We start from the raw sequence: 25,300 nt of genomic DNA on the forward strand, positions 1-25,300 counted from the left end.
AAAATAAAATACTATATACAGTAGAATAAAATAAAATAAATATACAATAAGATAAAAATAGAATACGAATACAAATACTATATACAACTGAGTAAAAATACAACGATGACAGAAAGGATTATTGCACTTAGTATTATTGCATATGTATGGATGTGTGTGTTGTTCAGTTAAAGTCTTTATTATGGAGTCTGACAGCAGTGGGGAGGAAAGACCTGCGAAATCTCTCCGTCCCACACCGTGGGTGCCGCAGTCTCCCACTGAAGGAGCTGCTCAGTGCTGTCCAGTCTGCTGCATGGGGTGGGAGACGTTGTCCATCAGGGATGACAGCTTAGCCGCCGTTCTCCTGTCACTCACCACCTCCACTGGGTCCAGAGGGCATCCTAGAACAGAGCTGGCCCTTCGGATCACCCTGTTCAGTCTCTTCCTGTCCCCAGCAGAGATGCTGCCGCCCCAGCAGACCACGCCATAAAAGATAGCAGAAGCCACAACAGAGTCATAGAAGGTCTTCAGGAGTGGGCCCTCCACTCCAAACGACCTGAGTCTCCGCAGCAGGTACAGCCTGCTCTGCCCTTTCCTGTAGAGGGCGTCTGAGTTATGAGTCCAGTCCAGTCTATTGTTCAGATGAACACCAAGGTACCTGTAGCTGTCCACAGCCTCAATGTCCATACCTTGGATGTTCAGTGGTTGCAGTGGAGAATGCTTGTGCCTGCGGAAGTCTACCACCAGCTCCTTGGTTTTACTGGCGTTGATCTGGAGGTAGTTCAGCTGGCACCAGTCCACAAAGTCTTGGGTCAGACCTCTGTACTCCTTGTCGTCCCCATCAGTGATGAGGCCGACTATTGCAGAGTCATCAGAGAACTTCTGCAGGAAGCACTGGGTGGAATTGTGGGAGAAGTCTGCAGTGTAGATGGTGAAGAGGAACGGAGCCAGAACCGTTCCCTGTGGGGCCCCCGTACTGCAGACGACCCTGTCCGACACACAGCCCTGAGTCCTCACATACTGTGGTCGGTCGGTGAGGTAGTCCAGGATCCAGGTAGTGAGGTGATGGTCCACTCCAGAGTTCTCCAGCTTGTCCTTTAGAACCGAGGGAAGAATGGTGTTGAAGGCACTGGAGAAATCAAAGAACATGATTCTCACAGTGCTTCCAGCGGTCTCCAGGTGAGCGAGGGAACGATGTAGGAGGTGAATGACGGCATCATCCGCTCCAATGCCAGGCTGGTAGGCAAACTGAAGTGGGTCCAGTGATGAGCTTGTTAGGCGCCGAAGCTGAGCCAGGACCAACCGCTCCAGGGTCTTCATCAGGTGGGATGTCAGAGCCACCGGCCTGTACCTGTTGAGGTCCTTGGGGCGTGAAGTCTTTGGCACTGGTACAACACAGGAGGTTTTCCAGAGCTGTGGGACTCTTCCCAACCTCAGGCTCAGGTTGAAGAGGTGCTCCATCACCCCACACAGTTGGTCCGCGCAGGACCTGACGACCCTCGAGCTGATGCCATCTGGACCCGCTGCCTTCTTGCCATTAATCCTCCTCAGTTCCCTCCTAACCTGGGTGGTTGAGAGAGACAGGCTGGAGCCTTGTGTTGAGTGTGTATTGGATGCTATTGTTGGGGGTGGGGGGGAGTGAGCAGGGTGAATAGAGGAGGTGTGAAGTGTCTGAGGTGGAACAGCAGCAGTGGGGGTGGGTGAGTCTGCAGCCGATGTTGCAGACTGCCTCATGGCTGAGTCAAATCTGTTGAAGAAATGATTCAGTTCAGTAAATGTGATTGAAAGATAAATATATCATGAAGTGTAGTCAGATAAAATCAGAATATTAAGTGAACGTGTGAGAGAGTGGGTCAGACAAAGGTGACCAGACTCACGTGGAACCAGGCAGCTGTGGAGAGAAGCAGGGAGACATAGCTGACAACCGCTAGGTCAGTAGCATCCCATCCAGGGTTAGGGTTAGGATCCGTCTGCTTAAATCTTTTTTGCTTGTACACATCAAAGAATTTAAAATTTACAAGCAAATAATTATTTTAGTGAATCTGATAAAAGCTCAGTAATTTTTAAAAACTCAATTACACAATTTTGTAATGAAATACCAAAATGAGATGTTCTGCCCTGAGACCGAGTTTCTTACTGACAATCTGACAGCTTAACTCATAGATATTATGTCTAATGAAACAAACCCGCTGGTGCTTTCAGCGAGCCTGGATCGGGCTGTATGATGACATCAACGGCTGGAGGTGGTCGATGTCAGAAACCAGTGAGGCTGAGTTCAGAAACTGGTCACCTTGGCAACCAGACAACGTAATGAGTAAAGAATTCTGTGTACTGATGCTTGATGGACTGTGGTTTGATTATCCTTGTGAGAGTTTCTACAGATTCGTCTGCTCTGATAACAGAGGTGAGGATTTTCAACAAAGCAGCTCATATTTTTAATTTTTGTTGACGAACTTTTATTGACGTTTCAACAACAGCCTGACTCTTCACACTTAAAAATGCATTTGCGGTTGTACACAGCACTCGAGTATGGTCTGTTTTCAGGGTTGACTATGACATTTGTCTACATTGACAATCTCATGACGTGGACGGAGGCCCAGACCTACTGCAGACTTCATTACACAGACCTGGCCAGTGTGAGGAACATGCCAGAGAACCAGAAGATAGATGAGGTGGTACCTGCAGGGGTGAAGGTGTGGATTGGCCTTTTCAGAGATTCCTGGAAGTGGACAAATGGAAGTAACTCCTCATTAAGATATTGGACAATTATTGAACCTAACAATCTGATGGGACACGAGTCTTGTGTGGCAGCAAACTTTTTACTAAATGCAAAATGGGAGGACTGGACCTGTGACTCCATGAAAGAATTTGTTTGCTACATTGGTAAGCCATGTTTCAGAAAGTCTGGCCTCTGATCCTGCTGCTGTCAGCCACAATTTACAAAACGCATTCATATAAACAAAGACGTTTTTAGCTTAAGATGTATGACACGATTAGTAATCTGACACAATTAAAAGTTCTGTTAACCCAATCAATGAGCAGATAATCATAATCTGATGGTTTGCTTTGTGCCCCGTTCTGTAAAGGGAAGATCTACCATTGTTGTACACAGACTCTTGGGTCATACGTTATTTGACATTTCCTGCATTGCACAAATTGCACTCAGATTTGTTTCATTGTAAGCAGTTGTTCCTGTTTCTTATGCAGCAATAACTATGTAACTATTTTTCTTCTTGGTTATTGCAAAGCGCCTGTTTACAAGCAAGTGGTGAAAGTGAATCTGATAAACTCCAGTCCTGATCTGACCCACCCTGATGTGATGGAAGCCATGCTGAACCAGGCAAGTCATGACACATTTTAAGGTATACTTATTAATAAACAACAAAGAGTCTGTCCAAGATCTCACTAAGTCTAACACAGGTCTGTACTGGTGATGTGTACAGACACATACTAATGCTAACCAACTGTATCTGCGTCAACACAAAACTGTAACAATATACTTTTCTGAATATAAGCTTAAAGCAATGGGATGATTCCTGCATTTGAATCTAATCTAATTCTAAGGAAGGACCCTGGTTCTGTCCTTGGCTCCTTCAGCTCATGTACCTCAGACTGAGTCAGGTTTTGAGTTCTCAGTTAGACTATATGTAAGAGCCATGAGTCTCAGTCTGTTTCCTCCTGGCAGATGAAGCTGTGGTGAGTAATCCTTCGAGTACTGTGAAAAGCGATCTAAAAATAGGAACCGGAGTCTGAAAGCCACAACAAAAACAGAAATAAGGGATTTTTTTAATGCGATCAAACTTTAGGTCATGTTTTATATCTTTCACCTCTAATCTCATGAACTTTATTAAACTACTTTTCCTCTGGAGTTCATAACACTGAACTGCCGAAGTCAAATTACAATGTTGGTCATTTTTCATTAAAAGCTAAGCATGAGCTATAGGATTAAGCTGACTATGAAAGACTGAGTGATGGACTGAGTGAGTGTTATTCAAGAAAGTACTTTTTTGTGTGTCTCAGATCAAACAGAAGCTGAAGGAGCAGGGAGTACAGGGAGACATCAAACTGAGCTGGAGGAAGCAGTCAGATGGATCGGTCTTCCAAAAGGATGACGAGGAAACGAAGAGGAAGAGCATCGTCTGAAAGTTTCAGGCTCTATTGTGAAATATTATCATATTATTCTGTACTTTGTGTGAAAAACTCAAATAAAGCAAATCATACAAATCTTATTTCAGAGAACTTTATGAATAGAAAACTATAAAAAATGTTGTGATTACTGTCACTGAGTAAGGCTTTACCTAGTTTCAGATGTTAGTCATACCTTTTAACACTTAGACTTGAAGCTACAGCAGGTTTGTTGGGGATTTGGTGATAGGACGCTCTGTAATTATAATATTTTTTGCAGCATCTGTCAGCTCAGACTGCTTTGATGAAAATGTGGTGGTAGGTCATCGTTTAATGTATTTTTTTTTCTTTTGCTGTTTTCTTTTTGCTTGAGTTATTGATTTCGAATATTCAACTTTATGTATCTTTTCAACCAAAGTCTTTATTTTAAAGTCGTGACTGATTGTTGCAACAAAGTGAGCAGAAGTGATTAAGGAATGGAAACGGCCTGTCTGTGCAAACATTAGATGCTCTTTGAATCAGACTGAATCAGCTGCATTTCTGTTTTATGCTTTACTCAACTTTTAAATAAAGATTATGTGTGAGAATGTTGATGCTTATACAACTGTTTGAGGAGATAATAAAGAAGTGATCCAGTGTTTTTGTGTAGCTTGTTATTCATTTGCATTGGCTGTGGTTTAAAAAGGATGACACAAAAAATAAAGGCAAAACTTACCATGTCTGTGAAGGTTCTCAGTCATCCAGGTCATCGTAGTCTAAGGAGGAGCATTAGGGGGTCCAGTGTCCCTCCCACTCCCACGGGCTTAAATCTGGGTCTCTCCACCATTGGACCCTAGAACTGTCTTTGGAGGTTTTGGGTGAGTTCATTGTGAAACCTGGTGGGTCCAGGATGTGAGTGGGCGTTAAGGCGTCTGGGAAGGATCTCAAAACTGGATTATAGATGGCAGAGAGTTGGTGTCGTAAACCCCCGCCTCTGTTCAAAGATGGTCACTCACAGTGGACATAGAAGCTTCTTTCACTCCTCTTTCAAACCATCTGTCCTCTCTGTCCAAAATGTGAACATTGGCATCCTCGAAAGAGTGACCTTTATCCTTAAGATGCAGATGGACTGCTGAGTCTTGTCCTGTGGAGGTGGCTCTTCTATGTTGTGCCATGCGCTTGTGAAGTGGCTGTTTGGTCTCTCCAATGTAGAGGTCTGGGCATTCCTCGCTGCACTGTACAGCATACACCACATTGTTAAGTTTGTGTTTTGGAGTTTTGTCTTTCGGGTGAACCAGTTTGTGTCTGAGCGTGTTGCTGGGTCTGAAATACACTGGGATGTCATGCTTGGAGAAAACTCTCCTGAGTTTCTCTGATACACCGGCTACATAGGGGATGACAATGTTGTTGCGTCTGTCCTTCTTATCCTCCCTCGCTGGTGTCTGGTCTTCTTTTCTGTGCCTCTTTGCTGACTTTAAGAACGCCCATTAGGATAGCCGCACGTTTTGAGTGCTTCCTTTACATGTGTGTGTTCCTTCTTTTTTCCTTCAGGCTTAGAGGGAACATGTTCTGCCCGGTGGTGTAGGGTCCTGATTACTCCAAGTTTGTGTTCCAGAGGGTGATGGGAGTCAAAGAGGAGGTACTGGTCCGTGTGTGTGGGCTTCCGGTAAACTTCGATGTTGAGTTTGCTGTTCTCTTCAATGTGCACAGCGCAGTCCAGGAAAGGCAAACAGTCGTCCTTTGTGTCTTCCCTGGTGAACTTGATGTTTTTATCCACAGCGTTAATGTGCGCAGTGAAGGATTCCACTTCTTGTGTCTTGATTTTGACCCAGGTGTCGTCCACATATCTGTACCAGTGGCTGGGTACTCTTCCTTTGAAAGAGCCAAGAGCCTTCCTTTCCACTTCCTCCATGTAAAGGTTGCTACGATAGGTGACACGGGGGAGCCCATGGCACAGCCATGTTTTTGTCTGTAAAAGCCTTCGTTGTATTTGAAGTATGTAGTGGTGAGGCAGAGGTCTAACAGTGTGCAGATCTGATCGGGTGTGAAGTTGGTCCTGTCCTCCAAGGAGCTGTCTTCTTGTAGTCGTTTTCTGACAGTCTCCACGGCCTCCGTGGTGGAGGAGGAAAGACCAAAACCACTTATAGAACTGATCCTGATCCAGGTCAATACATATTGTTGTTTAGGTAATGCTGCCTCTATGATCACTGAACATTTTAATAAATCAAGCATAATGTGTGGTAGGTTGCAAAATGCTACATGGGTGTACAGAAACAAACGAAAACAATTTATACATTTATGTTATTATGATTAAATTCCTTTTGAATTTGATCTTGTTGGAGAAAACGTCAAACACATGTTCGTCTTTACGCTTTCCAATTTCTGTCTGATGAGTCAGAAACATGATGTTTACTTCCTCTTTCACTTGGCCCTAATTTTTTTATTTTATGGGTGTTTTCTCTGTGTGTGTGTGTGTGTGTGTGTGTGTGTGTGTGTGTGTGTGTGTGTGTGTGTGTGTCTGTGTGTGTCTGTGTGTCTGTGTGTCTGTGTGTGTGTGTGTATGTGTGTCTTGTGGAGATACAGGAATTCTTTTATTGCTGCCATATAACCTGCATCATTATAATTGCATTGATAACATTCTTTACAGCATTATTTCATGTAATAATATGTCTCACAGTATTGATATTGCATTACAGCTGTTTATTGAAGATGTTCATTTGAGGATCCTTCCATTATGTTAACTTTTATTACAAGTACGGTCAGAAGTATTTTATACACATTGCATATCTGTGCCTATTTTGAGTTGATGTTCGGTTCATTGAGGGTCTTAAGCTTCACTGGCGTGACTGTCCAGGTGATCCATGCTGAGGGAAACTAGAACATAGAAGGATAACTGCAATGCATGCTTACAATACATATAACATCTATGATCTAGGAATGTGTCAGGCCTGAGGCCTTAACTCATTTGGTGTCTCACTATATTTTAGTCTACTTGGCAACAGATGACCAGAGTCAATAATTAGCCTCAGAGACCAGAGGGCTTGAAGTTTATTACCTTGTATGGAAGGTGTTATAGAAAAGAGAAGTTCTATGTCTGTTAATATCTGGAACCTATTTTAATCTGTAATTGATTGACGCCATGGGGTGGGGGGTGGGGGGTGTATCCCACTGCTTTATAAGTGTCCACAACATGTATTTTTGTCAGAAGACATATGTTGATGTTTTCTCCGGGCTGTTAATAAACTCACCGTTTGAGTTCACTTTTCTGGGGCCTCCGTGGTTTGTCTCACTGCTCTACATTGATCGATTTCGCAACAGTGTGTGTGTGCGTCTGTTTGTGCGAGTGTTTGTTTGTGTGTGTGTGTGTGCGTGTGTGTGTGTGTGTGCGCATGCGTGTGCGTCTGTTTGTGCGAGTGTTTGTTTGTGTGCGTGCGTGCGTGCATGCGTGCGTGCGTGTGTGCGTGTGTGTGCGTGCGTGGTAGATGATTAAATCTTCATACTGTCCAAAAAACAACCATTTCCTGTCAGCACAAACACGCCACCATTGTTCCTACAGTGTGATGTAAGTTTGGGTCCCTGAACCAGCTTTACGTATTACAGTATTACTGCAAATATTCACACGTGACTTAATTTAAAAGTCGATGTAAAGTCTGATTTCTTATTTGTTTCCTGGAGAAACAAATGGAAACATAAACTGAAGGTTCGGTGAACGTCTCATTCAGAGCTGAACATTTATAGTGGATGCAGCGGTCAAGACAGAGAACTGAAAGAAAAATACAAAGCCACATCCTCATCTATGTTCAAAACATACAGGAAGAGAAACTATTAATAAAATGATAAAGAAACATTTATCTCAAAAGTTTGAGATTGGTTGCGTCATTTATCTTGTAAGGACAGTTACACAGAAGAAGGGAGAAAAGAGGAAGGACGTATCAGCTTTCAAAATCAGAACTTCCTGACTGATCAAACACGGCAAAGCAAGCAAGGTGACAAGACAGTTCAGAGTGCTCTGTGTCAGTTTGATGACTTTTCTCCAGAACAATGAATTACCAGCCTCTTCTGCTCTGCTGCGTCATATATGGTGAGATCTTTCATTCTTTAAGGGGCTTGTTTTAGGCACAAGGCCACATTTGATTGGTGAGACACTTGTTTTTATTCTTTCTTTTACTTTAGTCCAGTCTCTGTTCCATATGAGATCAAGATTCACAGTTGCTTTAAATTTGTTTTTAACTTTTAAAGTAGTAAAGTTCAAAAGCACAAAGTGAGGACCGCTCCCTCTGTGCGTGTAGTGATGCGAGTTACTGCTATCAGCACCGAGGTGTTGCCTGTGCACGCTCCGTCTCCAGAAATCTTTCACACCTTCAGAAAATTGAAAAGAAGCACATAATGAAAGATTATTTTGTTTGCTTGCTACATACGTTTGTTAAAGCGAGCTGGCCGGTACGAGACGTGCGTCTGCTGTTTGCAGGTGTCTGTTTATAGAATAAGGAAATGACACAATTGACCTTGTTTTACAGCTCTCTCACCACACAGCCAGCACTCTGCACTGAACTAAAGACAAACTACAAACAATCTAAACTTGTCTCAGAGACGTTATCAAGCTTTATGTATTTTAGGACTAATAAAATTAACTAATCCGACAGCAGTAACTGTGAAAGGCTGAACGTTGCTCACTGTTGCTTCTGCTATCGTCACACGTTTCACTACCAGGTTACGTGTTTTGAGTATGCTTCTTCTCTTCCCAGCAGAGTTGTGTGGGTTCATCAGTGCACAGGTTATATCAGTAACAGGAACTGAAGGACAAGGCATCACAGTGCGATGCCACTTTTCTTTCTCTGGAAACAGGAAGTTCTTCTGTAAGGAAAATTGCAATCCAGGCAATGTTCTTATTGAAACATCTGAGGAAAAAGCACAAAAAGGCAAATTTAGCATTGAATATGAAGGTACAGTGCATTCTCCTGTCCTGTTTGTGACCATCAAGCCACTGACCATGTCTGACGCTGGGCGTTACAAGTGTGGTCTGAGCAGTTTCTTTGGGAATTCAGAACAGGAGGTTAAACTCATTGTTAAAGCTGGTGAGTTTTATTAGATTATTATTAACATTTACCAGAAATTGACTTGTTTTGGGATATTTGAAAAATGAAAAGTTCACCTCCGTTTAACAGACGACGTTTCACTGTTGTTCACAGCTCCGACTACCAGCTCACCCAGCTCCACACCTTCGACCACTCTGTCTCAAGGCAGCAAAGGTAAGACGTGAGTTTAAAGGTGCAGAGCTTAAACTGTGTGATGCCTCAAAAACAACATTTTGTGCTGAAAAGTATAAAAATCCCAAGAAAATGCAGATATGTTCAGCAAGTGACTGCATGACAAACTCAAAATTCACAATCAGTTAATAAAACTTAATACATTTCAAAATGGACCTAGTCTGTTTCTAACAGCGGGGTCTTATAGCTCTTTCTCCATTAATGCCATCTTTCTTCTGATTGGTGGCTCGTCACATCCCTTCTCATTTTCCTCAGCCTCGGTCTCTGACACACGCTCAGAGCACTTCCTGCCTCTGGTTGTATGTGTTCCTGTGGTCGTTTTGGTGTTGGCAGCCGTTCTGTTCCTGCGCTGCAAGAAGAAGACACAGAGGAAGGTTGATGGTGAGTGTTCTCCAACTGCATGTTTATCATTTCTTTACTATGAGTTCAAATCAAGACTGTTGTTTGTCTCTGTTTCACAGGAGTAACCCTTGATTACAGAAACACAAAGGTACCGTTTATTTTTATTTATTGTTTTTACTGTCATTGTTGACCATGTGCACTATTTTTTTTCTTGAACCTAATCACTGTCTAAACCCAGCAGGAAAGTCAGGAAAGCCAGGAAAGCAAATCCCTCCAACCATCAGCTGACAGGCTCAGTGCAGTAACACAGATTGTTTTAGATACTTGGAATAAAATGCATCCAAACCTAAAAGAAATCTGTCTGAACCTCAGAGAGTGTGAGAATTTCATTTATTTGCATCTCCATCTATACAGAAATGTATTCAGATTACCCCAAAGCAGAATCAAAGAGGGGTTTATTAGAAATGACATCCTCAGCTCTAAGCATATGTGAATGTATCTGTTGCATGAAATGCAGAGTAAACAGAACCACAGCAAAGGGTAGTTTCACCATGAAACCTACAGAACAAAGAGAAAAGCCGAGCTGGCAGCTCACCGTGCTGCCCGCGCATCATATCTCAGAGGGATGCCACGCCCGTGTAACTCACACATAGTTGTCACCACTAGATGGCAACACAAGCAGGATTATTTGAAGAGCTGGGCGGAGTTAAAGGAAACTTAAAGTTGTTAGGTGATGGCTGTGTGCGGACAGGGCTAGGACCCCAGATGCAGACTCCAGAGACAAACTTAAACCAAAACAGCTTTAATGCTGAACGCAAACATAACATAACTGGGAAAAACTCAAAATAAACTAACACCGGTGGACTGGCAAAACACACAGCAAAATAAACAGTAGATCGCGACATGGACACAGAGAAACACAGGGCTTAAATACACAGAGGGAGCAATCAGGGAATGAATAACAGGAGGGAAACACAGCTGGGGCAAATCAGGCCTAACGAGACAAGGAAGCACAACCAGACACATTAACATCAGACATGGACTTCCAAAGTAAAACAGGAAACATAAACAGACTCACAGGCAAGCACTAAAACAAAGGGAACAGAGACGTGGGACCAGGGCAGACAGACACTGACTGGACGTGGAAATACAGCAGACAGGGAAGACAGCAACAAAGGAACACAGACAGAAAACCAAAACACTAAAACTCTAACCAAACCCCACCCAGAGGACCTTAACTAAGAAAAACCCGTAAAGCAAAGCTAGAATATAAAGAAATAACAAGATCAAATAACCAAAAACACAAAACACTGGGTCACCGACCCAGGAACCCTAACAAAAGTCTGTTTAAGTTTCATTTCAGTGGAAACATTCTCACCCAACAAACTTTTAAAACTGTTGTTTCTATTTTCAGATTGAACCTTATGAAAACTCCGTTTTTCACACACGTGAAGACGCCATCTACGAGAGCCTCGATCCAATCAGGAGTGACCAGGACACAACCTACTCGACACTCTTACACACTCACACGATTCACAAGGGGATTCAAGAGTGATTACAATTATCGGTGAAAAACGGATGTTTTCTAAAGTTTTATACCCACGTGTATGATCACACGTCTTATAAAAATAAATAAATAAATAGAAGCTACATGTAGGTCATGGGCATCAACCTGAGTTTGTGTTTGGGACACATGAGGAAGTGATATTCCTAAATACAACTTGGTCCACAGAAATGATCCAACACCCTCATAAGCGTCAGCGCACCTGTTGGCACATTATGAAGTAATAGTGAGTTTGTGATTGGCCTCCTGTAACAAACACACTGGTGTGTGTACCGTCTGTGAAATGCGACTCTTACCTCACACTGAAATCGTTCCTTCTCTTACTGTGATTTTTTTACGTTTACTATGTTTATTTTTATTTTACTACTTTGTCCAGATTCTAAGCTTTGTTTCATATTTTGATATTTTGAGTAGTATTACGTTCATTTTTATTTGATTTTATTATTTTAGTCTTAAGTCACCTTGACAAGGCTTCACATGCTGTCATTCATTACCCTGTATAATAAAAACTGTTGATTTAAAATCAAATTTCATTGACAGAAACAAACTGATTCTGAACTCGTCAGACAAAACAAATCAGCAAGTGACTCATATACAAGCAGGAAGGAGCGCACTGTCCTCAAAGACTAACACGCTCTTGTCTACGACGGTGTAAACGTGTAAGATGAAAAATGATTGAAAAATATCAAATATCAATGCTAAAATGTAAAAAAGCTTTAAAATGAAATTGCATTTAACTGAATATTAAGCTCAATGCTTTTTCTAGAGTATTTAATGTGGTATTAGTGTCTCTTGGGGCGTCACAGAGGGGAACTCTAACACCCACCTCAGCTCAAACATGTGAAAAGTGCTTCCACATCCACCCAGCAGGTGTCACTGTTGACCAATAATTTCCTCCTGACTTGTTCAGCATTTGGTGTGCGTCTATTATACACGCTTTAAAACTACATCCTTTACTTTGTTATGAATTTTACAGCATTTATAATATTTACACCTTCTACAAAATGTGGATTTCAGGTTTTATTGTGATGGATGTGATGTGTGACGTCCACACTGTGAAAGTGTTCGCTTGGTTCGACAAAATATGATTTGCGTCACTCCCTGCACACATTCAGGTCCTGTGATAGAAGCACAAAGCTGACTGTGATCCTTTATTATCATATTTGGAAAACGGACCAGAACAACTGGGTACAGAGACCCAAAGGGTCATTAACAATTTAACAAAAACAACCGCAGAGAATAAAAAGTGGAACAAACTGGAGTTGTTTTGTGTCTCTTTCATCGTGGTGTCTCATAGATGTATGTTTGATTTATATTTAACTGTAACTGAGGCTCCTAACAGTCACACAGAACATGGTGTTAATTAGGAAGCAATAAAGGCAAAGCAGCTAAAGTTAGGCTAGTCTTTTTAGTCACATCTTGATGATGTCACTGACTTCTATCTTCCTGCTTTTGTTTCACAAGAGAGACGATCTGACTGTGGACACGTCAAATACAAAGAGCTGTTCCCTAAATGGGCATTATTACCTCTGATAGGAGCCAAAATATCCAAAATGAGCATCACTCGGCCTGCTGATCAATATTTTTCATAATATATCCACAGACAGTATGAAGTACTGAGCACACTGATGCGGAGCTGCAGACTCTTACTACACAACCACACTGCAGTGACAAAGTGACAAAGGCTTTAATTTCTTGGTGGAAACTAAAAGAAATTCAAACGTGTCAGCAAAACTCTTTTACCTGTTTTTTCCTTAATCTTAGCAGCATTACTTCTTTAAGATTCATTACTAAAGTAAATACATTTCTGTCAGCTGATAAATTAAAACAAACAGATGTCCAAATATATCAAAGAAAGCAGGAAACACGTTTTATTTCTCATTTGCCTTTTTATTTTATTTGAACACTTTCACACCTCTCACTGCTAAAAATGTACTTTACAGCACTTTAAGAATGACATCCAATAATAGTCCAGTACATCATTTTCATGCATTCTCTGTTGAACACCTGCACAGCGTCCAGCACAACGACGGACCTGCAGCTCGCTCCTGCAGGATAAACAACACAATCTATAAAATTTATAAAATTTTAACAACAATATGAGACTCAACATTTAACATGTATCAACCGTCAACATGAATAAACTGTTTACAAAAGTTATAACTTTAAAAGGTTTTCTGAGAAAGCGATTTACAAATGATGATCAGAAGACGGGTGTTGTGTAACGTAACCGTGACAGCACAGATCACACAGCAGCTAGTAGTAGTATTGTAATCATATTTTACTCAGTATCAGTAAATGTTTGAGTAAATATGTATTGTCCTTAAACAGTGATGTCACTTCCTTCCTGGCGCTGCTTCACACGTGAGGAGTTCATGAAGGACCAAAACCTTTCAGATCCATGAATCTTTACAGTTTTTAGTGTTTGTTTTTTATCATTTTGTAATCATTTCATTCATATAGTTTGTTATTAAATGAATTACTTCATTTATTTTTTATGTATAAAGTTTTGGAATTTTCACTCCTATTTCTTTCCAAACTGATTTGTTTTGAATGAACAACAACACGTTTGTATAGATAAGTAGGCATGTCATATATCATACAGGGATAAATCTTGCTTATCCAATTGTTGGTGGCAGGAATATTGTTCCTATCGAGGGTCCACGGGGTCAGAAGCAGCGTCCACCCTGAACTGGCTGCCAGTTTATCACAGAGCGCTCTCACACCTGCGACCAGTGTGGAGGACAGACACAGCAAACATAAGGCTGACGGGGGGGGGGGGTCCAACCTAGAATCTGCTTCATGTTCAGTAGCAACATGGACAGAAAGAAATAATGAATGTGAAAGAAAATGTTCATGTTTTCCTTCCTTTATTTGTGATGTTTTCAGTTTCAATCCTCCATAAACGTCTTCTGGCCTGTTTTTCTCTTAAAATTACACTTATAGTCATTTTGTCTTGATGGAAAAGTCTTAGCATGAGCACGACTTTGCTATTCACAGAAAAATGTGTAATTAACAGCGATGTGACTGTGCACCTGGTTGAAGGACCAGGAGATCAAACCTGTGCTTTTTTTCAGACTGTCACAGCCGAGGCCAGAACAGGACGTTTCTGTTTCCTTTCGAGGCTCATGCGTCCTCACGTGTATCTCTAATGAGTTTGAAGTGACGTCAGAAAGTAAAGAGGATTGTTAGCTTCAGTATTCACTCATCTCTGTTCTTTCCTTTTCATGCTCGGAGGATTCCTCCTCTGAGGCCAAATGCTTCTGTTTTAAGTCTCTCCTCTTCTTATCCACCTTTGTTTATAATTCTTTAAGTTTCTCTCTTTCTGGTGTGTTCATGTTTTTAACTCCACAAAGAAAGAGCGTTGAGCTTCTAGGTCCACACTGTGTGTTTCCATGGTCTCCTTGTTGAGGTCACACAGTAGTGACAGACAGCAGAGGGTTGTAAATTTTCTTTCCATCCGGTGACCTCGAGCCGTGAGCCAGCAGCTCCTGGATGGTGATCCAGTTGTCGAGAATGCGACGATTCCTCCTCTTTGTGATTTTCTTCTGGCTCAGCTGCAGGATGTTGCTGCTGGGTGAGTTATGCTGCACATTAAACTGGAGGCTCTGGGATAAATGGGGCTCTTCAGCGCCCCCTGTTGATGACAAAAGATCCCTGAAAATAAAAAGACTGTGATCAGTGCCTTCACGAACTTCACGTAATGAAGTAAATGTGTCATTTTCCTTCTTTTTCTCTATTTTGTTTTTGTGTAAACACTTTTTTAAGCCACTTGTCTACTGCACGATTGAGTCCTGTGGCTCTCACCAGTAGGATGTATTCTGCCCCCTGGTGGACATAAACAGTTGCTTCAAGCTGTTAAAATAAAATGTAAAAAAAACTAAACATGCAGACACAGAGGGTGGCTGTAGCTCAGGTGGCAGAGCAGGTCAGCCACTAATCAGAAGGTCGGTGGTTCGATCCCACTACTACTGTTTGAAGGGAATCCTGAGGAACTCGTCGGAGCCACAGATACGACATATCAGTATGTGTGTAATAGTACAATATGAATTGTTCAGTATTGAAAACGTGTTCATTACATGTCCTCCTGTAATCTGCCGTCACTCATCAGTTGAGCACCGTGAGATGGACCAATGAAGTCAGACCTGTGTTTTAAAAACATTGATTTGCAGCACCAGTGTCTCTATAAATATTTTAGTTTGAAGGTATGTGAGGTTTCCGCTCTTCTCTCCTGACCTCTGACCCTTTAAAGGTCTGTGCTGACAGGATTTCACAGGTGATCTCAAGGATCTCGGGTCTGTAATGGTTCACTGACCCACAAAGAATTCACCGTTTTAGTGTCTGTATTTACAGAAAACCACGATGGCCGTTTGACTGATGGATTGTTGGTCCGGATTAACGAGGAGTTTGACTTTGGGATGTTTTATGGATTTTCACACCAACTGTGCTGATGAATACAGAGGTGGGTAAACATGGCACACCACAACGTTTTAAACATTAGTCAAAAGTAAATGTGTCATTTCAACACCATCATTTCTTCCGACAGACGACAGTTGAAAAGACTTCTGACAGTGATGAACTTCATACTCTGAGGATAAATGTGGCACCTTTTATGTTTGCATCTGTAATAATGACTGAACTTCTGGGGTGTCGTTGTAGATTTCGCCCCGTACCTGTCTCCTCTCATGTAGTCCAGGCGGCTCTGCATCATGAACTCTCTTCTTCTTCTGTACTCTCGAGCTCTCAGCAGCTGCTGCTTCCTCTCCTCTTTGCTCCAGTATCGACCCTGTGCAGAGGACAGAAACCAGTTTAAAGCTGGTTTAATGAGACTTTGTCATGTTTATTGGGCTCAGAAGCAAAAGATAAGGGCTAAAGTACTTCTTTTTATGTAAACTAGGATTTAATGACAGTTGAAAATGATGTCACAGCATGTTTGTGGCGATGAATCGAGATTTGCTCGTCAGAAAACAAGTAACAGCACATACTGGACATACTTTTTGTTTGAATCTCAGCTCTTTTAGTCCAGTGACATGTTGTCATTAATGTTTGCAGACTCTACCTGTTTCATTTCACTGGCAGCGTCGTCGTCTGTCGTCATGCCGCTGCGTTCCTCGCGGATCTTCATGGCTCTGGCCTTCAGCAGACGATCTCTGACCGGCCGCTTGGCCACATAACGAGTCCCATCGCTGCGAATCTTTACCTGGACACGAAAAGAACACCTAGCATCTCATGTCAACGGAAGACCAGACATTTAAAGTTTCAGCTCTCTGGAAGGTTTGAAATGTTTCTGTTGTTGCATGCTGCTGTTGGATCTCTTGCTTTTCTTCAGCCTTGAGTCTTTAAGCTGAATGTAGAAAGTTTATTTTCTATTGATTACGTAGCTCCAGTAGCTCAGTTGTCTTTAGCTGAAAATCATGTAAATCACTTGACATCATTTTCAGTGCTTTACAGTAGTGAACCATGTTAAACTGGGCCACAGAGGCTTCTGTATCATTTTGATGAACAACTAATTTCTTTTTTAGATTTTTTTGAATGTCCCGTCCAGCACTGTAGCAATCAAGTAGACCGTTACAGCTTTTGCTATACTGGTCCACTTGACTGACATATTTTATTTGACCTTTGTTATTATTGTTATTATTTATTTTTATTGTTTTCATTTGGACTTATTACAATTAGAACAGAGAAGACAGGGGGAGGAGAGGTTGGGAAGAGAGTTAACAGAAGGAGAGCAAAAGAAAAATAGAGCAGAAGGAGGATGGAGAGAGAACAGACACTGACAACCTGCTTGATCACCTGCTGAGAGGAAAAAAAGAAACCACCAAAAAGAATAAAAACACAGCAGGGAAACAATTAATCTCTTTGCTGGCGATCATAATCAAAAACAACAATCTTGTAGTTGTTATTAAGGCCAGAGGGTTTTCTCAGACATCAAATGATATCCAGCCTTGTAGGAGAGGAACCTGTGATGAGTCCCTTGATATGCTGGACTGGTCATTTTGCAGCTACTCCACCAGTTTATTCTTTTCCCTTCAGTGTTATTGCACCGTTTACCTTCCACTCCATGCGCTGTGGAGACGCGTTTGGTGATGAGTGAGTCAGTCCAAGAGGTAAGGCCAGTCCTAACCGTGAGGCACCTGCACGGTGGTCCTCCAGGCCACAGGGGGCGCTGTTCACACTCCTGGGGCTTGCCGGCCCACTGCTGCCTGTGGCTACCCCCCTCTCCTCCCCGTCTGCCCTGCCGCTGTCTCTCACTCGGTCCAGGGGGTCCACCAGACCCTCGGAGGGCAGGGTCATGCAGCTCTGATAGCGCTCTAACGGTTTGCTGTGTCTGTGCTGCCTCCGGGTGAAATAGGGGCTCGACTCTGCACTTCCACCTTCAGGCCTGTAGGGGGCTCCACCTGCAGTCATAGAAGTGATGGAAATGATCATCAAAAACCAGAAAGAAGTTTTGCACGTTACCCACAAACATCAGTTTAAAGGAAAGTGTTCTTTAGCTCATATGCTTGTTTCTTCATTATAAACCTGTGGAAAGGCTCTTAAAATGACCCCGATATGCTTACAGAGAAAGATTATACCTGCTCTGGAGCTCCGCCCTCCATCAGCCATACCCCTCCTAGAAGCTGACCCCGTTTCTCTGGTCAGAGATCTGATGAAGGCAAAATACATCAAAATATCCACTATTATTAAAACATATCACAAAGGTCAATATGCATATGGAAATAGAAAGAACGCTCATTGCAGCAAAACCAACACCTGAACTTTGAAGGCGTAGAGGGGGTGGAGCTTGAGCCATTTGCAAAGTTTCCATTGGAGGTTTCGTACTTCCTGTAGGTGCTCGGGGAGAAGGAGCAGCTGAGGTTTGAGTGACGCCGCTCTCTGTCTCGGTCCCTCCTGTGACATCGAGGCGTGAGGGGGGAGTTTAGAGGGGGGAGGCGACTGAGGGGGAGGAGCGGAGGTGGAGAGGTCATGCGTCTGCCTCCTTCATCTTCATCCTCCTGAAGAGGCGGGATCTGCTCGGTGCTGACCAATGGCGTGCTCCGGCAGCTTTCCCCTCCGGTGTTGTAGGCACTGGTGCTGTCTTTGTCATCCGATCGCTCGCGCTCCGGGAGTTCGTTGATGGCTGACAACTCGTGGTGATGAGGATCGTCATTATCCTCGTTATGCAAATCTATAAGTTCAGAAATAGAAATGAATGAACTGTTAAAAATCAAAACTGCTTTGCTTTGTCTAATGACACCAAAGTAAACTGGATACATAAATGATGGCTTCATGACCACAGTTTTTTTCCTAGTATAATTCTGTGTCATAATTCACATGTTTCCTAAAGACGTCCGGATGTTATTTGTTTCCTACCCTGGTGCTGGTTGTTACCTCCTTCAGAGGGTCCTGGTCGGCCCGCTCCACCTGCCACCGTCTCCTCCTCCATCATCCAGGCTTTCAGACATCTCTCCCTGAGCTGCTGCATCTTTTGTGCTCGGAGAATGTTGCGACACTTAAACTCCAGGTGGCGCAGCTCCTCCTCGATCAATGCCAACTCATGCTCACTTGGCATCTCTTTGCTGTTCACGTCCACTACCGATTCAGAAGCTGTGCCTTCAGCTTCCTCTGCTGCCTCGTCCCCCTCCTCTCGGCCTTTAACTTCTGCTTCAGTGGTTTCCTTTTCCAGCTCTCTCCGGCGTCTTTCCAAATGTCTCTCATACTGATATTTGATCTCTAACAGCTCTTGGTAACGCTGGCACTCTTCCTCCGTCAGGCCCGGCATCATCATGGTCATTGTCAGAGGCTGGTGATGGTGGTGGTAATGCTGCAGGTTGGACATGAGGTGTAACATCAGATAGAGCTCATTAACTATGATGGTGCGTAACCACAAATACATGTATTGACAATCAGCTTTTTTATTCATGATAAATATGAAGAATGATTTCATATTTTCTGAGGATACCCAAAATACAAAGTCTGGGTTTGGGTCCTTTCAGTGCAAAATAATCTACCAGAAACATTTATTAGTATGTTTTTAAATACTAAATCAATGGTGTATCCAATGACAGATCTCAGGAAATGTTGCTGAGATGTGTTACATGTAGTTTGTCAGCTGCTTCACAACTTAAATGTCAGAGAAATGCTTCAGATGTTTCTGACATGACAGATAGAATTCCCTTCATAGCTGCATTATGGTTGGTAACAGAGTACCATTATATCTGACAAGCACTGGTAGGTGTTTGCTTTTGCATTCCCATTTCAGTGGAAGTGTTGGTCCCATGGCTTGTTGCTATGAAACAACTCAAGAGTACCACTTCAGATAACAGCTTTGAGGGTTTCCTGGTGCAGCGTCACAGCTGAGCATGCAGTACATCCCACAGAGAGTCTGCCTGCATTATTAGGGACATCTTAAAGAAACATTTTATTATTCTGCAGTTTTTATAAATCTGTTTTCTTCCGCTTATACAACTCGGGGCCCAGCTACCATAGAGTGAGAGCACATCCTGGACAGGTTACCAGTCTGTCACAGAGTAGTCAGCCATTCACACTCACATGTTACACACATTCTTGACGCATACAGTCAGTTTAAAATGAAACTAGTTAACCTAAACCCCAAAATGACTTTGCACTGTTGGAAACAACACACAGACTGGATTTGAACCCAGGACGTCCTTGCTGTAAGGCAAAAGTAGTAACTGCTGTACCTCCATGCTGCTCATTTCATAATGCACCATAGAAATCCCAAAGCCAACAGTGCAGGAGTCCATCAGAGTACTCTGATCCATGTCAGTGGTACTCAGTTTCAAGCCCATTGTTTCCTGCAGAAGTATTTTACAAACACCTGACAAATGATCGTGGTCTCCAGGGTAAGACAAACCGTCTGTGGCTGCACAGTTGTGCTGATGTATGTGACTGTTTTCAGACAAAGTGGATAGTACCAGGGTTAGAGCTTTTTATTTATTGACAATAAGTCAACAACATGATCACCTAATAGGATTTGAACTTAGTATACCTTATGGTGGTGATGGTGGTGAGGACTGTATGCTGCTGCTGCTGTTCCTCCTCCAGCTCCCCAGTCCAGACCTGGGAGAGAGTCAGAGCTGAGCTGGAGATCGCGCAGGTGGAGGAAAGGAGGGGTGACGTCTCCTCGACCATGCCCAGGGCTGGGACCGAGGCCAGGACTTGGTCTAGGACTTGGCCTGGGTACAGAAATATGAGCAGAAAAACACTTAAAGTCAAATTGTAGCTTGTGAGTTTGTCATTTTTTTCTTAATAATTTGAATAAACTTTCTTTCTCTGGTACCTGGGGCTGGGTCCAGGTCTGAACTTCCTGGTGCTGCCTGGTGTGTTGGTGGTGTTGGTGTTACAGGCACTGGTCTGATCACCCAGCAGGTCATGTTCAGATGTATCCTCATAGCGGGTGCTGTCATCTGTCCGACCCACCCCGCTGTCCAGCTCCTGGCTGTTGGACAGCAGAGGTGCCAAGTTCAGCAGAGGAGGGAGGGGGACCGGTGGCTCTTTGTCGTCCTTCTCTCCTCGCTCGCCGTCCTCTCCTTCTTCATCCTCTTCATCTTCCACCTCACCGTCTCTGCCTCCCCCTGCTCCTCCTAAAGGAAAGGATGACCTGCCTTCTCCTCCTTGGTGGAGGCGGTAGTAGCCAGTATTATGAGAGGAGTTGAGAGAGCATGAAATGTGTGGGTTTGAAGGAAAGTCTGCTCCCTCTAGAGTCAGTTCCATGTCCTCCTCTGGATCGATGGGGTTTTCATTCTGGAAGCAAAGAGACACAAGCCAGTCCAGGTGAAAATGAACTAAAGAGGTCAAGAGCCATGCTGCAGCGAGACAAATCCTTTTGTAACAGTTTCTCAGGTTAGGCAACGATTTTCAGCACAGAGTGTTAGCTCAGTGTGCAGACTGTAGCTGAGGGTTAACAGGAGCTGCACAGCGTCACACATCACTGAGTACAGAGAGCTAAAAGTTACATTTCCCCACTAGTGTCAGTACAACAGAGTAGAAACATGCTGCCAGCTCCATTCTTGGGTTATAATGGGAGTATTCTGTGGGAGCTGCTGTAACAGGTTTGTTGTTGACAAGAAAAATGAATTCATGTGACTTTAATGTGCTTTATTGACGCTGCAGATTTCTTATTAGAGAGCTCATGCATCAGTGTTTCCTTATGAAATTGATTTTTTGACTTTGACTAATGTCAACATTGTACTGTCGTCTGTTAAAATCTGCACACAGTACTGATTTGTTGAGTGTGTGTGTGTGTGTGTGTGTGTGTGTGTGTGTGTGTGTGTGTGTGTGTGTGTGTGTGTGTTTAAACCCTCACGCTTTCAGAGGCTTGGTTGTTTTGTCACTGTCTACATAAATTCTCATTGTTAGCTAAAAACTATTAAATGAACACTGAAGTGTGTTGTGGCCCAGCGACTTACTCAAAACCCACATATGGATAAAAACATGGTGGAAAATAGTCTCTGCTGAAAAGTACAGAAACCAGCTGGTTAGGAAGGCCACCTGAAGATGGTAAATATTTATAATGAGAGATATTTCAGAGCTCCTAAAGTCTAAAAATGTATTTTATGTGATTGGACTGAAGAGGGTCTAATCCACTATGAGCCTTTATTTACAAGAGCTTGGACTTTTTGTGAGCATCTTGACAGAAGGAATATTTCACCTTCATTTTCCTCTGTTGATCCATTTCTTCCCTTTTCAGCTCTGAAACCCACTTTTTTCCCCTCCTGTGGCATTTTACGAGTTTTTATAGGGATTTTCTTTGTTTTTATCATTTATTTTTATCTTTTTATTGATTTATTTTTTATTCATTTTAAGAGGTGTGTTCATCTACTATTCTTTGTTTTATACAGTCATTATAAAAAGCTTTCATATTTGCACTGATGCCTGCGGCATGTGACAGAGGCAAGAGGTAAATAGCTCCTCATCTGCAGGAATGTGATGGTCAGTAACTGTAGTGCAGACGGCAGCATCCAGATGTTTTATTCTGATTAGACAGATGGGTGTCAGAACTAAAGCAGCCATAGTTTGTCCATTGAATAAAAGAAAATATTGCTTAGAATTTTCCAGAAAGATGAATCTTGTGTTTTGATCGTCTCTTTTCTTTGTCATATAAACTGGAGTCGGCTGTTATCAGTGGCTTTCTTAAACCTCACTCTGAACTTCCAACACTTTGAGCTTTTAGGTTTGTTGGACATGTGATCGTTTGTGCTGACAGCGTGTTGCTGTTTATTCCACAGTAGGAAGTGCGAAACAGGATGTTTGTGGATTCGAATGCTTTTATTGTTACGTAAGCTTTTTACATGATTTTACACACGAGTTACATGATGGTGGAATGAACTGCTGCATGCATGATATATGCAAAACATAAACGAAGACATGCAGATGTCATAAATGTGTGTGTTGGTAACTGAGTGATGGCTCACTCGTCTGGTTGATGTGAGTACACACACACTCTGTGAACATCATCCATAAGTATGTATGTGCAGGTGTGTTTGAGCTGACATGTGTGAATATGGTTGGCTGCCGTCCTTCCTCTGTCAGCAGATATGGACACACTGTGGGACCTGCTGTCATCCCAGAGACATTTATCATGGCTGTGTGTGTGTGTGTGTGTGTGTGTGTGTGTGTGTGTGTGTGTGTGTGTGTGTGTGTGTGTGTGTGTGTGTGTGTCCCAATGGCTGATACATTTACAGCTCAGTGATGATCAAAAGGAAACTAAAGGTTTTGCCTAATTCATGTGACCCTGAAACATTATATGGTGTATTTCATCATGATTGTAGCGAGACAGGAAAGGTCACCAGAGCTCCAGACTTAATATTTGAACAAAAAGATCAATTTACTGTCAACCCAGCTGTTGGGTTTCCATCTGCATTGGTCACAGACTGGTGGATAGAAGCAGCAAACACATATTGTTCCTGTTGGAGGAAACCAGGACTGTAAGCACGCTGTGAACTAGAATATGATTTTTATGAAGGTTTCCTCTCATGTCGGCCACCCACAGCAGCACAAGTGACAGAAAGTAGGTTAGTAAACTGGGCTGCAGGCGAGCTGAGTGATGAAACAGGAGCGACAGTGTTCAACCTGAAGTTACAGAGCTCCTGTTCTGTTCCCGAAAAGGAAGGAAAGCACTGTCATTTATTTATTTACACACTGGTTGAATTAGGATTATTTTATTAACTATTGAGCAAATTCAGGTGGTTGAAGAGTCTGACTAGGATGCATTATGGACACAACACCAGGACAGACCGAGGAGGGACTGGATAGATGATGAATCAAAGTTTGTAGGATTCATCCTCTGGGGACAATTTAGTGCCCTTCAGTGTTTTTAAACACAGTTAGGACCTTCATCAGTGTTAAAGAGGACTAGTATTCATCAGTAGAAGTATGTGCACTTCTTTAGGAGGCTGGTTGAATGGTGTTGCTACCTCTATGTCGGGCCTGGCCAGCAGCAGGGAGAAGTTGATGCTGTCCTCTCGGGTCAAAATGGCCACGGCTTCCTCCCTGTTCTGAATATCCACGCCGTTAATCTGGAAGAGAAGAGAGGAGTTATTTTAGAATCATTAGAAGGAATAAAAAAGGTAGCTGTCTTTTTTTTAAACTAGTCTTTTGTTAAATGTTTTCTTATTTTAAAATACCCACACTGGTGGATTTCCCACACTTGTAGGGAGACAGCACATCTGTTTTAAAGGGCCTTCCTCCCTGTGGGGATGGATGTCATGGGAACTGGTGCTTGCATCATCTGTCCACAGCAGGATTACCATGGTGATGGTGCTGCTGTTCTATTCTTATCACATCGCAGCTTTACCTTTAGCCCAACACTGTTTTCACAGGGTCGTGAGTCGGCGGGTTGAGAGTAGAAATGTCAGGAAGATAAATTTTATTCATATTTGGCTTTGACAGGCAAACTCTGAGAACAGTCAGATGTTAAAAGGCTTAATTAAACTTCCACTTAAGTCACCTCAGACAGTAAAGTGGTTGAGAGTACTACTACTCAGTCTTTGTCACATGTAATGAATTTTGAATTTTGTATCTCTTTACATTTTTTGGTGTAAAAATCCGAAATTTCACCCGTCCATCTGCAGCACTCATGTTCTCATGCTGTTACTTGTTCTCTTAGGTTTAGAAATAATAGGAGGGAGGTATGGGGTCTTCACACACCCCCGTTCTCTGCTAGCCATCGGGGCGGGGGGGCTGGGAGGAGATGTTAGCTGTCCGATTGGCCTCCCTGCTGCTGCGGAGCCTGGGACGGTCTGCTTGCCTCCACCCCGGGGTGAAGGGTAACATCTCTTGGGTCTGGGTTCTGTTTCCCCCTCTGGGAGCGAGGGTACCTGGACCCGGGGTATAGAGTATGTTTGGGGAGTGTGATTGTGTGTACATGTCCATTTATGTCAATCCTTACGTTGGGTGAGTGCTGAGTGTTTGTATATGTGTGCATGAGGGTGGGAATGCATGTTTGTGTCTGTGTCTATATGTCAGGTCGGGTCTTAGACTCCACCTCTCTGGGAACTCCCAGGCCCTCCAAGGCCTGTCTCCCCTCACCACACTCCCTGTGACTGATGCCCTTAGGGGTCGGTGCGTTGGTGGTTCTTGGTGTCCGGGGCAGGGCGCTCAGGTATGTACCAGCTCACTCCCGGTGGCTACCTGGAGGGGCCTGGCGCCTGTTGCTCGGTCAGGCCTCCTCCGGGGTGCGGGGGGCCCTCCCGCAGAGTGAACTGGGCCTGCGGCTCGGTTCACTCTGGCACAGCTGGCTGCTGGCAGAGCCGGCGGGCACGCCGGTGCAGCCCCCTCTAGCTTCTGCTCGGTGGCTCCTGGGTGACGCCTCGTCTGGGGATCCTCAGCCCTTCCCATGAGGGTGGCACGGATGCCCCTCCGGTGGTCCTCCTTGGGCTCTCACACTCTGGGGCCTCTGGATGTCTGGGGCCTGGATCTCCTCCATAATTGCTTCATGCCCTGGGGGATGGGGCTATGGCGCCCTACATCCTCTAGCAGACCATTACATGTGGAAACCATTTGAATACAAGCGCTGATCCACACAGGTATGCACACGGGT

The 25,300-nt window shown here is 43.3% G+C and overlaps 2 protein-coding genes and 1 long non-coding RNA gene across 6 annotated transcripts in view; 1 reads left to right on the forward strand and 2 right to left on the reverse strand.

Annotated features, from left to right (window-relative positions):
* Nucleotides 1–7,959: 7,959 nt before the first annotated feature.
* LOC113013506 (CMRF35-like molecule 5) lies at nucleotides 7,960–11,627 on the forward strand. 2 transcript variants are annotated; one of them, XM_026154490.1, is made up of 6 exons: nucleotides 7,960–8,164; nucleotides 8,829–9,158; nucleotides 9,273–9,332; nucleotides 9,606–9,731; nucleotides 9,812–9,840; nucleotides 11,107–11,627. In XM_026154490.1, exons 1-6 carry the CDS (start codon nucleotides 8,125–8,127, stop codon nucleotides 11,245–11,247), a joined length of 726 nt encoding a protein of 241 aa, XP_026010275.1. In that variant the 5' UTR covers nucleotides 7,960–8,124; the 3' UTR covers nucleotides 11,248–11,627. The 2 variants fall into 2 exon arrangements, with proteins under 2 accessions (XP_026010275.1, XP_026010276.1); XM_026154491.1 differs by having other exon boundaries at nucleotides 8,832–9,158.
* Nucleotides 8,917–10,500, reverse strand: LOC113013507 (uncharacterized). Its single transcript, XR_003270838.1, has 4 exons — nucleotides 10,288–10,500; nucleotides 9,507–9,699; nucleotides 9,236–9,313; nucleotides 8,917–8,981 (listed from the first exon to the last, which is right to left on the reverse strand). It is a non-coding gene; the product is annotated as an uncharacterized LOC113013507 (long non-coding RNA).
* A 1,518-nt stretch (nucleotides 11,628–13,145) lies between the features above and the next one.
* pdzd4 (PDZ domain containing 4) overlaps nucleotides 13,146–25,300 on the reverse strand; it is a 50,874-nt gene continuing 38,719 nt past the window's right edge. For 2 of the 3 annotated variants that reach the window (XM_026154499.1, XM_026154497.1), the window contains exons 9-18: nucleotides 23,676–23,777; nucleotides 20,540–21,003; nucleotides 20,249–20,435; nucleotides 18,610–19,060; nucleotides 18,010–18,424; nucleotides 17,832–17,902; nucleotides 17,308–17,654; nucleotides 16,316–16,456; nucleotides 15,930–16,042; nucleotides 13,146–14,913 (exon numbers count right to left, since the gene is read on the reverse strand). In XM_026154499.1, the coding sequence (XP_026010284.1) occupies nucleotides 14,670–14,913; nucleotides 15,930–16,042; nucleotides 16,316–16,456; nucleotides 17,308–17,654; nucleotides 17,832–17,902; nucleotides 18,010–18,424; nucleotides 18,610–19,060; nucleotides 20,249–20,435; nucleotides 20,540–21,003; nucleotides 23,676–23,777 (2,535 nt within the window). In that variant the 3' untranslated portion in view covers nucleotides 13,146–14,669. The remainder of the gene's footprint in view (nucleotides 14,914–15,929; nucleotides 16,043–16,315; nucleotides 16,457–17,307; nucleotides 17,655–17,831; nucleotides 17,903–18,009; nucleotides 18,425–18,609; nucleotides 19,061–20,248; nucleotides 20,436–20,539; nucleotides 21,004–23,675; nucleotides 23,778–25,300) is intronic. The other variant, XM_026154500.1, reaches the window with a different exon arrangement.

The sequence above is a fragment of the Astatotilapia calliptera genome, chromosome 20 (genome assembly GCF_900246225.1).
Source record: "Astatotilapia calliptera chromosome 20, fAstCal1.2, whole genome shotgun sequence".
In the NCBI taxonomy this organism is placed as follows: Eukaryota; Metazoa; Chordata; class Actinopteri; order Cichliformes; family Cichlidae; genus Astatotilapia; species Astatotilapia calliptera.

Bases quoted from the DNA above. Each gene is read 5' to 3' on its own strand.
- LOC113013506 (XM_026154490.1), top strand. From the start codon at position 8,125: ATGAATTACCAGCCTCTTCTGCTCTGCTGCGTCATATATG. The intron at 8,165-8,828 runs GTGAGATCTTTC...TTCTCTTCCCAG, and splicing joins GCTCTGCTGCGTCATATATG to CAGAGTTGTGTGGGTTCATC. The intron at 9,732-9,811 runs GTGAGTGTTCTC...TCTGTTTCACAG, and splicing joins GACACAGAGGAAGGTTGATG to GAGTAACCCTTGATTACAGA.